Source organism: Tamandua tetradactyla, chromosome 17, assembly GCF_023851605.1.
Source record: "Tamandua tetradactyla isolate mTamTet1 chromosome 17, mTamTet1.pri, whole genome shotgun sequence".
NCBI classification, from domain to species: Eukaryota; Metazoa; Chordata; class Mammalia; order Pilosa; family Myrmecophagidae; genus Tamandua; species Tamandua tetradactyla.
In genome coordinates, this window is record NC_135343.1 from 10,499,092 (window position 1) to 10,515,657 (window position 16,566).

General features: G+C 35.2%; 1 protein-coding gene across 5 annotated transcripts in view; it reads right to left on the reverse strand.

Moving 5' to 3' along the window:
- Nucleotides 1-16,566, reverse strand: part of CDKL4 (cyclin dependent kinase like 4) — an 80,630-nt gene that overhangs the window by 55,810 nt on the left and 8,254 nt on the right. For all 5 annotated transcript variants that reach the window (XM_077134046.1, XM_077134045.1, XM_077134043.1 and 2 more), the window contains one exon: nt 2,924-3,145. In XM_077134046.1, the coding sequence (XP_076990161.1) occupies nt 2,924-3,091 (168 nt within the window). In that variant the 5' untranslated portion in view covers nt 3,092-3,145. The remainder of the gene's footprint in view (nt 1-2,923; nt 3,146-16,566) is intronic.

Sequence of the window (16,566 nt, forward strand, 5' to 3'; positions counted from 1 at the left end):
AGTGCTATTTTTATTATAAAAAGTAACCCACTGCCTGTGTTCAAACACAGCTCGCAGTTTAGCTCTGGGACTCAGGCCATGGCTGGCCGCTGACCAGCACTCTCTACTGGCTAAGAAGAGACAGTGAAACATTTAAAAAAAATCAGAGTGGATATGTTCTTGAAAACAGTTATATCAAATCATATTTTAAAGAAAGTACTGGAACTTATTAGTTGAGGAACCACATTGCAAATAATATTTTTAAAAGGAGAGACCAGATGATAACTATTGTACCCCCCTTTACAAACTGAATTTCTAGATTTTTCTAAAAATGGGTTATACACGTTATAAGTAAAGGTGTGTTGTATGTTCTCTAGTAAAGTAAATTTCAGGGTCTTGTAACTCAAAGTATGGTCCCTGAAGCAGCAGCTTGTGTATCATCTGGAAGCTTTTAGAAATGCAGATCCTCAGTCTCCTGACGAAGAATCTGCATGTCAACAAGATTTCCTGGAGCATCTTTAAGGTCTCAAAGTTCTAAAACTAAGATTTTTAGGATGGGAAAAAATTTACTTTGAGAATTTATGAATCTTACCCATCAAGTTCTATTAGAGTAAACAAAACACAAAACTGTGTAAAAAATGTATACTTTTTTTTTTTTTTAATAATTTAAATCAAAACTAATTTATTAAGACGTGCTTTAGGAAAGCAAGTCAGACTCAGGCAAGTTCTGGTTACACAGCAGTTGGGAAGATTCTTCTCAAATATTTGTAAACTTGTTCACAATATTTAAGGAAAATGGCTTAGATTTGTGTTGAATAAAATTTTTTATAAATTTTCAAAAATTAGGGTGCAAAAGAAAATGCAAGTGAATGTTATCTGATCACCTGAGGGAAAGGGATTGTCTAAGCTTAAAAATTAATGTAGAAATCTCAGGTGCACGGGTGATTCAGTGGTAGAATGCTCATCTTCCATGCAGGAGACAATCCCCAGACATGTACCCCCCCAAAATAAAATTAATGTAAAAATCTCAAAACAAGTAAACGTATAGATTTGACTGTATAAAACATATTATATTTCTTCTATGAGTAAAAATAATTAATAGTAACTGGGAAAAATTGTGGCAATTATTACAAGATATTTCATTAGATAATTTGAACAAAGATCATAGATAGTTTGCAAAAGAAAAAAAATAAACATAGCAATAAACAAATGAGAAAAATATCCAGCATCATGTGTACATTTTTTAGGTATAATATTTGGTTTTTTAAAAAATTTTATTTATTAAACATGCCAACATACAAACACAAACATTCTTAACATATGAGCATTCTATTCTACATAAATAATCATTAACTCACAATATCATCACATAGTTGTATGTAAAATATGATTAATTTCTTAGAACATTTGCATCAATTCAGAAAAAGAAATAAAAAGAAAACAGAAAAAAATTCATACATACCATACCCCTTACCCCTCCCTTTCATTGATCACTTTCATTTCAATCTACTAAATTTAACATTTGTACCCCCGTTATTTATTTATTTTTAATCCATATGTTTTACTCGTCTGTGGATAAGGGAGATAAAAGGAGCATCAGACACAAGGTTTTTACAACTACACGGTAACAGTGTGAAAGCTATATAATTGTACAATCATCTTTAAGAAACATGGCTACTGGAACACAGTTCTACATTTTTAGGCACTTCCCTCCAGCCTCTCCAATATACCTTAACTAAAAAGGTGGTATCTATTTAATGCGTAAGAATAACCTCCAGGATAACCTCTCTACTCTGGAATCTCTCAGCCATTTACATTTTATTTTGTCTCATTTAGCTCTTCCTTCTTTTGGTTGAGAAGGCTTTCTCAATCCCTTGATGCTGAGTCCCAGCTCATTCTAGGATTTCTGTCCCACGTTGCCAGGAAGGTCCACACCCCTGAGTGTCACGCCCCATGTAGATAGGGGGAGGGCAGTGAGTCTGCTTGTCATCTTGGCTGAGAGAGAGGTAGGCCACATCTGACCAACAAAAGAGGTTCTCTTGGGGGTGATGCTTAGGTCTAATTTAAAGTAGGCTTAGCCTATTCTTTGTGGGGTTAAGTTTCATATGAACAAACCCCAAGATTGGGGCTCAGCCTATTGCTTTGGTTGTCCCCACTGCTTGTGAGAATATCAAAAATTCTCCACTAGAGGAAGTTGAATTTTCCCCCTTTCTCACCATTCCCTCAAGGGGACTTTAACAAATACTTTTTTATTCACTGTCCAAATCACTCTGGGATTTATCGGACCATCACTCTGGACAAACCTACAAAATATCATGCCCTACTCAAGGTTCCATGTGCTATGGTGTTCAATTAAGCTATCCACATAAGTTATATTAGGAAATGCACTAGTCAAAATATAAATTTTGTATCAAATAAACATTCTTTGCTTTAGTCTCACATATAAATTGAAGTTTTAAAATATTAATTACCATCTAATAGTTGGTTCTTAAGAACCAGAGCAGTGCAGGCAAGAACCAATGAATCTTCTTATCTACCAGGGTCCTGGGGAAGCAACTAAAATATCATGCTTTTTGGTTGCTGTTTTTTGAGTGGGAGTGGTTTAGAGGGCTCCAAAGGAGGGGCCAGGGTTTGGGGGTGGGAGGTGGTGAGGAAGAAAGCACTGGGAGGGGGTTACTTAGCACAGTGAGCATTTAGCAACCAGAATTGAAGGGCTTCAATATTTTAACCATCTACAGCTGTACTCATAAGTATCAGTAGAACATCAGTCCAAAGTCCAAAGTGTTAATCAATGTATTTCTCAAAGTTGCTGCTACAAAGGACTTAAGTTCAACGAAAAAATTACAAACTACCTTAAAATTCTTTTTAATTTTGACAGTCCTATTTCACCCGATCCTATGTTGTTATATAGATTATAGAAAACACATGTAGAAAGCTAACCTACCTTCAACATACGTATTTCTCTTAGTGCTATTTTCTTAACAACTGGATCGTCTTCAGATTCCACAAATTTTTTAATAGCTACTACTTGTCCAGAAGTTTTATTTCTGCATTTGAATACAACTCCATAAGACCCTTCTCCAATCTTAGCTAATTTTTCATACTTTTCCATTATATCCGAAGTGACAAATTATTGTATTGACTGACTTGCAGAATGATGTTGCACCTGGAAAATAAGATTCATGTGTCTTAAAAAAGTTACAAAAGATGATGTTCTCATATATAAAGCCAATTTTCTAAAGCTGTCAAAGATTTATTTCCATTGATTAGTTTCTTTTTTTTTTTTTTTGCTTGGGTAGGCACTGGGAATCGAACCCAGGTCTCCAGCATGGCAGGCGAGAACTCTGCCTGCTGAGCCACTGTGGCCTGCCCTCCATTGGTTCGTTTAAAAGCATACTTCTTAAAAAATGCAATTTTATTGCGATACATTAACCCATCATACAATTCAAAGTATACAATCAACGGCTCATAGTATCATTACATTGATGTGCATCTGTCACCACAATCAGTTTTAGAACATTTTTATTACCCCAAAAAACCCCAAAACATTTCATACCCTGATCCCTCCCCCAGTACTAACCTCTACCACTGGTGTGGGACATTTGTTACCACTGATGAAAGACTATTAAACTATGATTGTTAAGTATAGTACGTAGTTTGCAATAGGGGCATTTCCCCCCATATACTACTCTACTATTAACTCCTTGGAACAGTGTTGTACATTTGTTCTAGTTCACTTAAGAACATTTTTATAGTTGTATTGTTAATCACAGTCATGATTCACCACAGATTTCACACTGTTATGCAGTCTCATGTTCTAGCCTCCAGCTTTTCTTCTAGTGACACACACAACTCTAAAAAAAAAAATCTCATACATACCATATCCCTTGTCTCTCCCTCCCACTGACTGCTAATATTTCCATCTACCCATATTCTAGCCTTTGTTCCCCCTATTCTTTTCTATACCCCTTACCACTCCCTTTCACTCCCATGTAGACAGAGGGAGGGCAGTGAATTTGCATTGTCGTGTTGGCTGGGAGAGGCCATATCTGAGCAACAAAAGAGATTCTCTGGGGGTGACTCTTATGCCTCATTTTAAGTAGGCTTAGCCTATTCTTGCAGGGATAAGCTTCATATGAACAAACCCCAAGACTGAGGGCTCGGCCTATTGCTTTGGTTGTCCCCACTGCTTGTGAGAATATCAGGAATTCTCCACGTGGGGAAGTTGAATTTTCCCCCTTTCTCGCCATTCCCCAAGGGGACTTTGCAAATACTTTTTAATTCGCTGATAAAATCACTTTGGGATTTATTGGGCCATCAAACTACAAAATCTCATGCCCTACTCAAGGTTCCATGTACTTATGGTGGTCAATTAAACTATTCACACAAGTTATATTAGGAAATGCACTAGTCAAAATATAAGTTTTGTATCAAATAAACATTTTTTTGCTTTAGTCTCACACATAAATTAAAAATATGAATTTCTATCTATTTGCAACACCCTGCAATACTGACATTCCTTTGTTCTTCCTCATGCAAAAACATTTAATTTGCACATTTAGTTGCTACCCTTGTACATTCCTAGATTACATATCATCTCAGTCTTTATTGTCTATCTTTCCTTCTGATCTCATTTGCAACCCGAGCCCTCCTCCCGCTATCATTCTCACATTCAGCATATTCAGCATACTCTTAAAGTGTACTTGTTAGTAATACTTTAGTTTAGTCCTAATTAGTTCTTTCAGTGATCACAAAGATTTCACATATTATTTCTGTTTTTATCTCATCTGAATTAAAATAATTTGTGGAAAGGAACCAATCTATTGCTTTCATTATCTTTAAGTAAATGACTAAAACATGATACTGTAAAATCCGGCTGAAGGAACATTTCATACTCTTGATTATGGTATCTATCTATAAATCCAACTTGGCACATGAATTTTGCAGTGACTAGAAAATGTATAAAAAGACATGATATAAAGTGCTAGGTTTCCACCTGGTGGAGAGAAAATGTGGGCTTTGAACAAAGCAGCCATTAAAAACAGTAACCACAAAATCTTTTTATTTATCCTTTTTAATTATCCTATGTTGCTCTTAGTTTTTATTTATATGGAGGAACTGATCCTTAAATTATTAGCCCTCATAGAAATTAATGGTAAAGCCATAAAAGAACACACATTACTCTAATTCTTCATCAATACTTTTATAACTATTATGGGTCACTGGTTATGGTTTAATTTTTCTTGCATCATCTATTTGTGAATATTGTAGTGACTGGATGATTTGCTAAATGACCAATAAGATCAACATAATTAAATGAATTAGTCCAAATTAAAAATCTAAAAATTATGATTAGTTTAAAAAAAATTCCACCCCACCTCACCCAGCAAAATCCTATTAGTATAGCCTAGTAACAACAGTAGCTAGTACTTAACACTGTTCTAAGCAAACCATATGTAATCTGTATTAACCTTTTATGATGTAGGAATTATTTTAGTTGCTTTATATAGATAAGAAAACTGGGGTACAATGAAGCCAGTATGGAATTAGAACCCAGCAATTAGGTTCCAGAGATCACAATTTCAATCACTATACTATACTGCCTCTCAGTTAATTCAAAAGAATGCACAAGGAACCACCTTAGTTAGGTCTTGGTGTTAATAAAATGTCAAGTGAAAGAGTCTGACAACCTAAAAAATTTCTCAAGTTTCAAATGAGTACAATTTTTGTGCTGGTTTGAAAGGATATATGTCCCCTAAAAAGCCATGTTTTAATCTAAATCCCATTTCGTAAAGGCAGAATAATCCCTATTCAAAACTGCATGCTTGAAACTGTAATCAGATCATCTCCCTGGAGATGTGATTTAATCACGAGTGGCTGTTAAACTGGATTAGGCGATGACATGTCTCCACCCATTTGGGTGGGTCTTGATAAGTTTCTGGAGTCCTACAAAAGAGGAAACACTTTGGAGAATAAAGGAGATTTGGAGAGAGCAGAGAGTGCTGCAGCACCACAAAGCAGAGAGTCCATGAGCCAGCAACCTTTGGAGATGAAGAAGAAAAATGCCTCCTGGAGAGCTTCATGAAACCGGAAGCCAGGAGAGAAAGCTAGCAGATGACGCAGTGTTCACCATGTGCCCTTTCAGCTAAGAGAGAAGCCCTGACCATGTTTGCCATGTGCCTTCTTACTTGAGAGAGACCCTGAACTTCATCAGCCTTCTTGAACCAAGGTATCTTTCCCTGGGTGGATACCTTTGAATGGACATTTCTATAGATTTGCTTTAATTGGGAAACTTTCTCAGCCTTGGAACTGTAAACTAGCAATTTATTAAATTCCCCTTTTTAAAAGCAGTTCTGTTTCTGGTATATTGCATTACAGCAGCTAGCAAACTAGAACAATTTTTTTTTTACTTTGCTAAAATTGTTTTTTTCCCTCCATAAATTATCTCAATGTGGAAAGAAATAATCTATTTTCATTTGCCACAACAAAAATATACAACCAGAAGAAGTGTTTACCTGGGCAAATGACCACTAACATATTTTTCAATGAGAATTATTTTTAGTGGATTCTATTTCCTAGGATCCACTAATGAAAACTCAAAATACATACTCAAGTAACACATGGAAAATCCATCACAGACAAGGTTTTCAAATCCCAGTTAACTGCACTGTACTTCTACAAAGTACTATTATCTTAAGGGTATTTAGATAAAGGCATGCATACATTTGCCTTTCTTTAGCCTAGGAATAGGCGGCTGAGAAAAAAACTGAATAGGAGAAGCTGGGTATTTTGCTTTAGAAAGATACTGGTACAGGACTTTATAGATTCATGAATTTAATCTACTTGATAACCACTATGCTAACTGATGAAAATTATGAAAATGCCCAAAAGCAAGCTTTAGTCCATGCATTTTTTTCTTAATCTCCCTAGGTAAATGATCTGGTGATTTGTGATTTTCCTTTTTTAGAAAAGATTTAGTGATTGTTGCCTCAAACTAGATTTAACTCTCTTTATTCTCTCAATCACACCAACCAACTGCTGAATACAATAAAATAAGGTTCTAGAAAATAGTACTTCACTTGGCAACCTCTCAATATAATTGTTTTCTAAAGTCCTTATACGTTCATGGAAGATCAGTCTGAGTCCGCAGACTGCAGTTAGACTGAGGCAGGAAGTATACAAATTCCTCTACGGTTCTACTTCCAGCTTATTGGAACTATACCAGAATTAAAAATATATATATTTTTACTGATAAACCTTAACATACAAACATTCCATACACTGTTTATAATCAATGGCTCACAATATCATCATGCAGTTGTGCATTCATCATCATGATAATTTTTCAGAACGTATGCATTACTCCAGAAAAAGAAATAAAAAGAAAAAAGAAAAACCTCATACATACCATACCCTTTACACCTCCCATTCTTTGACCACTAGTATTTCAATCTACCCAATTAATTTTACCCTTTGCCCTGCCTATTATTTGTTCATTCTCCATCCATATTTTTTATTCATCTATCCATAACCTAGACAAAAGAAGCATCAGACACAAGGTTTTCACAATCACACAGTCACACTGCGAAAGCTATATCATTATAGAATACAATCATCTTCAAGAATCAAGGCTACTGGAACACAACTCAACAGTTTCACGTACTTCTCTCTAGCCAATCTAATACCGCATAATCCAAAAAGGGATATCTATATAATGCGTAAGAATAACCTCCTGGATAACTTGTTGACTCTACTTGAAATCTCTCAGCTACTGAAACTGTATTTTGTCTCATTTCTTTCTTCCCCTTTTTGGTCAAGTGGACTCCCTCAATCCCTTGATGCCAGGTCCCAGGTCATCCTGGGACCAGGATGCCATTGCCAGGGAGAATTACACCCCTGGGAGTCATATCCCACGTGGGGGTGGGGGACTGTGACCTGCCGCATCAGCTTAGAGAGGCCACACCTAAGCAACAAAAGAGGTTCTCTGGGAGTGACTCTTAGGCCCATTTTTAAACAGCCCTAGCCTATACTTTGCAGGAATAAGTTCCTCAGGGGCGAACCCCAAGATTGAGGGCTCTTGATTGTCTCCATTGCTTGTGAGAATGTCAGAAATTCTCTACATGGGTAAACTGAACGCTTCCTCCTTTCTCGCCAGTACCCCAAAGGGGCTTTGCAAATACTTCTTTATTCACTGCCCAAATTACTCTGGGATATATTGGGGCATCATACTAACCTGGACAAATCAACAAAATCTCACGCCCTATTTAAGAGTCATGTACTTATAGTGTTCAACTAAACTTACCATAAAAGTTAAGTTAGGAAATGCATTACTGAAAATATAAAGTTGCACAAAATAAACATCTTTCCCTTTGGTCTCACACAGAAGTGCACATTTCAAAATAAGGACCATATCATCCTTTATTCTGTATTCTGATTTACCCTAGTTCTATCCAGCTCAACTTCATTCATATCTCTACTTGAAGTCAGATCCCTTTTTCAACTTTTAAAAGAGTTCCTCTACTGGGTAATGTTAACATTCATAGCTTCAGAGCTCTACCAGAGTTTTAAAAGCAGCATCTCCTAATCTTTAATGTAAGGTTCAGATCAACTACCCAGCTTCTTGATGAACAGCTAACATGGATGGACAGAATCATCTCAAAAATTGGCATGTTCTAAACCAAATGCCGAATCTTCTTTCCTTAATATCTCCCCCTAGCCAAACATCTCACAAATTTGTTCCATATTATATCCCTATGTCTTATTAATATGCATTGGTGAGGAACTTTGAGTAGTCAAAGAAAACGGTAGCTGTATTAATCAAAGCTCTTTATCCATCTTCCATAGAGCTATACAGCTAGAAGGACATACAGAACCACAAAAATCCAATACCTCCTACATAACAAGAAGACAGAAGATGCTAAAAATTGAAGGAGAAAAGTAACCCCCAAATTCTGGCAGAGCTATCTCTTGACCTCCCATTAAAGTCTGCGCCGAGAGCAAAGACGGGGTAGGTAGGGCCTTGAAAAACAGGAAGACTGAAGAAAAAAAGGGCCTAAGATTGACTTAAAATCATTCCCCCAGAAGAGGAAATACATCTTAAGGGCAAAAATACTAAAAGAGTCTCCTGTACTTTAGGGTATTTGACTACAGGGAAAGGATTTAAAAATACATGGGGACTGAAGTGGCACCACTCCTGGGGAAAAGAAGTATAAGAGGGAAGGGAGAGGCACCTGTTGGACACTGGTCAGTGAAGGGGAAAAGAAGCAAGAGGGATAAATTTATGATCATGGAAGACAAACAAGAACCCCCAAATCAACAGATATACAAACTTCTCCCCTCCCCACTGTGCTGGTTTGAAAGGAAGTATGCCCCCTAAGAAAAGCCATGTTTTAATATAAATCCCATTTCTTAAAGGTAGAATAATCCCTATTCAATACTGTATATTTGAAACTGTAATAAGATCATCTCCCTGGTTGATGTGATTTAGTTAAGAATGGTTGTTAAACTGGATTAGGGGATGACATGTCTCCACCCATTTAAGTGGGTCTTGATTAGTTTCTGAAGTCCTATAAAAGAGGAAACATTTTGGAGAATGAGATTCAGAGAGATTCAGAGAGAGCAACACTGCAAAGCAGAGAGTCCACCAGCTAGCGACCTTTGGAGACGAAGAAGGAAAATGCCTCCCGGGGAGCTTCATGAAACTGGAAGCCAGGAGAGAAAGATAGCAGATGACGGCGCCATGTTAGCCATGTGCCCTTCCAGTTGAGAGAAGTCCTGACTGTGTTCGCCATGTGCCTTCTCATTTGAGAGAGAGTACCTGAACTTCATCGGTCTTCTTGAACCAAGGTATCTTTCCCTGGATGCCTTTGATTGGACATTTCCATAGACTTGTTTTAATTGCGACATTTTCTAGGCCTTGGATCTGTAAACTAGCAATTCATTAAATTCTCCCTTTAAAAGCCATTCTGTTTCTGGTATATTGCATTCCAGCAGCTAGCAAACTAGAATACCCACTAAAAAGCAAAGAAAAAAAGAAACAAAAAGATAGTGTTCTTTGCAACAGTGACAAAAGAGGAATCTTAAACTAGGATTATTGTAAATCACTGCAAACTAAATCCTGCCCAAAAAATAAAATAGAGGAAAGCAGTTCCATACAAAGCTACAATAGGAAGAAAACAGAAATGAAAATCTAAACATTTCAGTGGATGAAAATCACTCCAAGAACACCTAATCATGAAGCAAAAGAAAAACAACATAATACTCCAAAACGATGCATATATGTTTTAAAAATCACATGAATATGTGAAAAGCCTCTCTGAATCAGAAATTCAAATACCAGGTCCAGAGATGGACAAAAAATATACATAGGAAAAAATAAAAAACAATTGAACTCAGAAAGAAATGAAAGAAAAAGACAAAATCACCTCAGAAATCTAGTAAGGGACACTGAAGAAAGGCCAAATAGGAATTAGGGTAAAAATGAAGTAAAAAAGTAAAACAGTTCAAAGAGAAAGTAGACAAAAGGGAAGACAGGCAAAGAAGAGCCAACACATGTCTAACTGGAGTCCTGTAGAAGAAAACAAAACAATGGAACAAAACTAATATTTGAAACTAAAACTCAGAAAATTTTCTGGAAATAAAATAAGGCCTGAATATACATCTTGAAAGGGTATACTAGGTAGTTGAGAAAACTGGCATGGTATGATACACTCTGAGACATAATAGAATAAACTGTCAAAGAAAAAGAAAATCCTCATGGCCCCTAGGCAAAAGACTAAATAACTTAAACATGAGAGGAACAGGCTTATCAAGTGCAACATTCAATGCAAAGTAAAAATGCAGCAGCATTTTCAAGAAACTCAAAAGAATAAAGTGTGAGACAATGATTCTCCATTTAGTGAAGCTTTCCTTCAAGTATAAAGACTACAGATAGACAATTTTAAATGTGTAAAAACTCAGAGAATGCTTGTTCAAGAGCCTTTTTTTGAAAATCTACTGGAGGATGACATTTACACAGTGACAGATTGGGTAAATTACAGCACAAGGATTGTGAGCATTTAATATATTTAATTAAAGACTAAAACAAAGATTGGGACAAGGGTGGAAGAATAATATATAATGACTACAAGCTCTGACAATGTAGAAAATAATGCAACTGAGAGTATGTAAAAAGAATGGTGATGGAAAGAGGAAAGCAGTAAAAGCTAATTCATAATTCAAACAGGTAATAATTAAAAGTAAAATAACATTAAAATACTGACAGGGAATATAAGGCTAAATAAAAAAAAAATGGGACTATGAGACATTTTTTAAAAGTTAACAAAAGTTAACTATGGAAACAAAAATTGAAATCTTCCTAAACACCCAAAGAAATTTTAAAAATAAGACATATGTAAAACAAACAAACAAACAAAAACAACAACTGGGTGGGCCACAGTGGCTCAGCAGGTAAGAGTGCTTGCCTGCCATGCCCGAGAACCCGGGCTCGATTCCTGGTGCCTGCCCATGTGAAAAAAAAAAAAAAAAAAAAATGACATAGCAAATATAATACTATAGTAATTATAGCATAAATAATGAAATAATGTAAGTAAAGACCAGTACTAGTCATAAAAAAATGTGAAGGGGCTTAACTCACATATTAAAATAGGAAGATTTAATTTTAATTAAATGTCTCACAAAACAAGGTCCAAACGTAGGCTATACGTAACCCACACATCTAAAGTGATTCAGAAGGGTTAGAAATGAAGAATGGGTAAAGGTATATAGGACAAATGAAAACAATATGAAAGCAGGTATGTGATCCTGATATCAGATAATGTAGAATTCAAGCCAAAAAAGCATTAAATGCAAAAAGGGGAAGTGCAGTTTTTAATGTTAAAAGATATAATTCACAAAGAAGATATATTTTTTAATATCATTGCCCACATAACACAGCAATTACCCTTATATAGGAGAAACTGTAGTATATGCAAAGAGACATTAACAATGAGAGATCTAAACACACCAATTTCATTTAGGGTGGGTCTTGTAAACAAAAATATATAAATGCATAGAAGGCCTAAACAATGGAACCAATAAGGCAGATCTTTTGGATATATATCAAATTTTATACTCTGATAATGTAGAATATAATTTCCTCCCAAGCACACATCGAATAATCACATTAGTTTACCAAGAAAGCACCAGTAAATGCCATAAAGTAGAAACAGTACAAGCAACCTTCTGATTACAATGCTCTCAAACTAGAAATTAAAACCAAACAAAACAACAAAAATAAAAAAACATTTCCCATCTGTAAATTTTAAAAACCTTCTATTATGCTTAATATCTTGGTTGAAAGGAGAATGTGAAATTACGGAATTCAAAAAAATTGATGATGAAATATTACACATCAAAATCTATAGAATTGATTTAAGTTGTGATTCTCAAATAGAGGTGACTTTGCCTTCCAATAGACATTTGGCAATGTCTAAAGACATATTTGATAGTCATGAGAGCCCAGGGATATTACTAAATATCTTAAAATGCATAGAATAGAAGCCCCATAATAAAGGAGCATTTGACCTAAAATGCCAATAATCCTTAGATTAAGAAACAGATAGAAAGCAGTGAAGAGGGACAAATTAAGAGATTTAAACAAATCAATAAAAAAATAGAAATAAATGAAGTAAATTCTTAATTCAAAAGGCTAGGAAAAGAACAACAAAATAAATTAACAGAGATTCCTGGCCCATCCACTTCCCAAAACAAACAAAAGAAACCAACAAAAACAAACAAAAATTCAACAAATGGTGCTGTAACAACAGGGTATCCCCATGGACAAAAAAATGAAATGTGACCCTACCATACAGCATACACACACACACACACAAAAAAAACTAACAGAAAACATAAGTTAATAATAAAACTAAGTCTGAAACTAGAGTAGAGAACATAAAAATAGATCTAATAAGGAAATAAAAGTCCTGGTTCCTTGAAGCATTTAAAATAGCAAATCATTAACTAGCTTAAGGTAAAATATAGAAAAAAATACACAGAACAGAAAATAAGAGAGAATAATCTTGAAAACAGCAAAAATAAATTTTGCTGGCATCTATGAAAACCCAGATGAAATGGATAATTTCTTAGAAAAATAGTTTACCAAGTCTGACCCACTAGACATTGAGAATTAAGACTCATTTCTATGTAAGAAATAAAGAATATTATGGAAAAAAAAAAGTACAACAAAAAGGCATCCGGGTTTTTGGTACTATGGTAAGGTGAAGACGCAGGTGAATCATATTCCTACAATTACAAGTGAAAAACTGGGAAAACCTGCCCAAACCAACTATTTTGGGGCTCTGGAAATCAACCAAACGCAAAAAACAAATTTGAAAAGGCTGCTAGAACTTCACTTAAAACAGTGGAGTCTGAGGGTGGTGAGTGGCTCAGTGGCAGAATTCTCGCCTGCCATGCAGGAGACGCGGCTCTATTCCTGGAGCCTGGCCATGCCAAAAACAAAACAAAACAAAACAGTGGGGTCTGAGTCTTTCATGCCTGGGACTTCTCCTAAGCCTCCAGTACCCCCCCGGTAGTCCCCTCAGGAGGTGCAGCAGTATTATCAGTGTGGACTGTCCATGAAAACCAGCAGCCTTACACATAGAGGTGGTGGTCTTGATATAGCTCAGAGGCTGAAAACTTGAGACAACATTGTCAGTACAAACACAAACTTGGTAAGAAATAAATGGGGGAAAAACTATTGCTTTGGTAGCCCAAAGATAATGTCCCAGATGGGATCGGTAGTCGATCAACCAGAAATTTATAGGAAGAGCCTGAAAATGAACATTGTAGAAGGGCTAGATTAGCTCTTCACACTCAACTCTGGTTAACTGGGAAACTACAGGCATGCACAGATGGACCCCAAATACCCACAGAAAAGTTAAAGTCAAGGCAGATTTAATAACTGACTGAATTTTGAATAGCTCCTTAACCCACACGTGATCCACTGGTAGAGGGTGGAAGACTTACAGGCTTGGGTGCTTTGAGTCCAACTGCTGCCCCAATCATTTGTGCATACAGACACAGTGGGGACATCTAGAAAGTGAGGCTAAAGATAAGAATAAGAAACTGAATAGATATATCAGCAGCCACATATCTGTGGGGAGAAGATTCTGGACATAGGAAAGTTGTAAAAACAAAAACAAAAATAACTCACATATAAAACCCTCAGGGGGAAAACCAGAATCCAGGGTTGCTATGATATATTATTTAAAACGTCCATTTTATTTTATGCTTTTGTTGTTTTGGTAACACATATATAACATGTAAGTTGTCATTTTAATGATTTTAAGTGTACAATTTGGTGGCCAAATATCCAGTTTTCAATAAGAACAAAAATTATGAAACAAGCTATGAAAAAGGAATATGTGACCCATAATCAGAAAAAAAAGAAAAGTCAACAGAAATGTACTCTGAGTAGACATAGATGTTGGATTTAGGTGACAAGGATGTCAAAACAGCTATTTTAAATATATTCAAATAAGTAAAGCAACTATAAAGAATCAAAGGAAATATGGTGACAATGACTCAATAAATAACAGATTTCAATAGGAAAATAGAAATTATAAGTAAAGAACCAAATGGAAATGTTAGAGTCAAAAATACAATGTTAAAATGAAAACTTAACTAGATGGGCTTGACAGCTGATTTGAGTTATCCGAAGAAAGAGTCAGTGAATTTGAAGATAGATCTAACCAATGTGAAAGTCAGAGAGGAAAAAAATTGTTAAATGCATGAGCCTGAGAGACCTAGGGACAAAATATAGTATCAGCACATGTGTAATGAGTTTCCCCCAAAAGAGGGGTGAATGAAAGGAGTAGAAAAAATATTTCAAGAAATAATAGTCAAAAACTTTCCAAATTTGATTAAAAAAACCCACGTTAATCTACAGATCCATAAAGCTCAACAAAGCTCAAGTAGGATGAATACAAAGAGATGCATACCTAGATATATCATAATCAAATTACTGAAAAGAAAGCAGCAAGAGAGAAATGAATCACATCTGAGGAAACAACAATATGCTTAATGACTGACTTCTCACTAGAAAAATAACAGGAAAAACAAAAAAAGGAAACTTAGTTTCTTAAAAAAATTAATCCTCCAAGAAGAGCAACAAAAGAGATGAACCTTTAGCTAGACTGACAAAGGAAAAAAGAGAGGAGACAAAAATTACCAAAATCAGAAACAAAAGAGGACCTCACTTCCATCCTATACTGAATTAGACAACTTGGTTGGATAAATGCCTACGAAGATACAAAATTCCTAAACTAACCCAAGAAGAAATAGAAAATCTGATTACACCCAGGAAAAGTTAAGAAACTGAAATAGAAATGAAAAAATCTATCCACAAAGAAAAGCCAAGCTTCAATAGCTACACTGGTAAATTCTATCAAATATTTAACGAAGAAACAATTCCAATAACACAAACTCTTTCAGAAAAGAGAAGACGAGGAAGGAACACTTCCCAACTCATTTTATGAAGCCAGAACTATTACCCTGAAACTGAAGTCAGACAAGAAATCACAAGAAAACTACTGATAATTATTTTCATGAACACAGATACAAAAACCTCTCAAATAATCAGCAAACTAAACCCAGAAACATATATAAAGGATTATACTCCATGACCATGTAGGATTTATTTCAGGGATGCAAGGCTGTTTTATATCTGAAAATCAATAACGTAAAATACCATATATAAAAGACCAAAAAGCATGATCATCTCAACTGATGCAGAATGTCTATTTGACAAAATCTAATACCCAGTCATAAAAGATTCATAAAAACCTCAACAGGGCGGGCCACGGTGGCTCAGTGGCAGAATGCTTGCCTGCCATTCCAGAGGACCCAGGTTCAGTTCCCGGTGCCTGCCCATGTAAAAAAAAAATTAAATTAAATTAAAAAAAAAAAAACTTCAACAAACTAGGAATAGAAGGGAACTTCTTCAATCTAGTCAAAGGTATTTATGAAAAACCTACATTAAACCTGATATCATGTTTAATGGTAAAAGAATGAAAGATTTTTCCCTAAGATTAGGAAAAAGAAGTTCATCTTTACTACTTTTATTTAACACTGTACTGGAAGATCTAGTCAGTGCAATAAGGAAAGAAAAATAAAGGCATATAGATTGTAAATGAAAAGTAGAACTGCCATTATTTGGAGATGGTTTGACACTGTATCTAGAAAATCATAATGAACCTACCAAAAAAACAAAAACAAAAACAAAAAATTCTATTAGAACTAATAAATAAATTTGCAACATGGTAGGATACAAGATCAATATACAGTAATAAATTTTAATATATGGGTAACAAATAATTTGAAAATGAAAATAATGAAACAAGTCCATTCACAATACACAAAAAAGAATAAAGTACTTCAGAATAAATTTAACAAGTGAAGTACAAGACCTGCACAACAAAAATTACAGAACACTGGAGAGAAATTAAAGAAGAGACAAAAGTCTATGTCATATTCATAGACTGGAAAATTCAATAAGATGTTAATTCTCCACAAGCTCATGTTTGGTTTCAATTCAGTCCTTAAAAA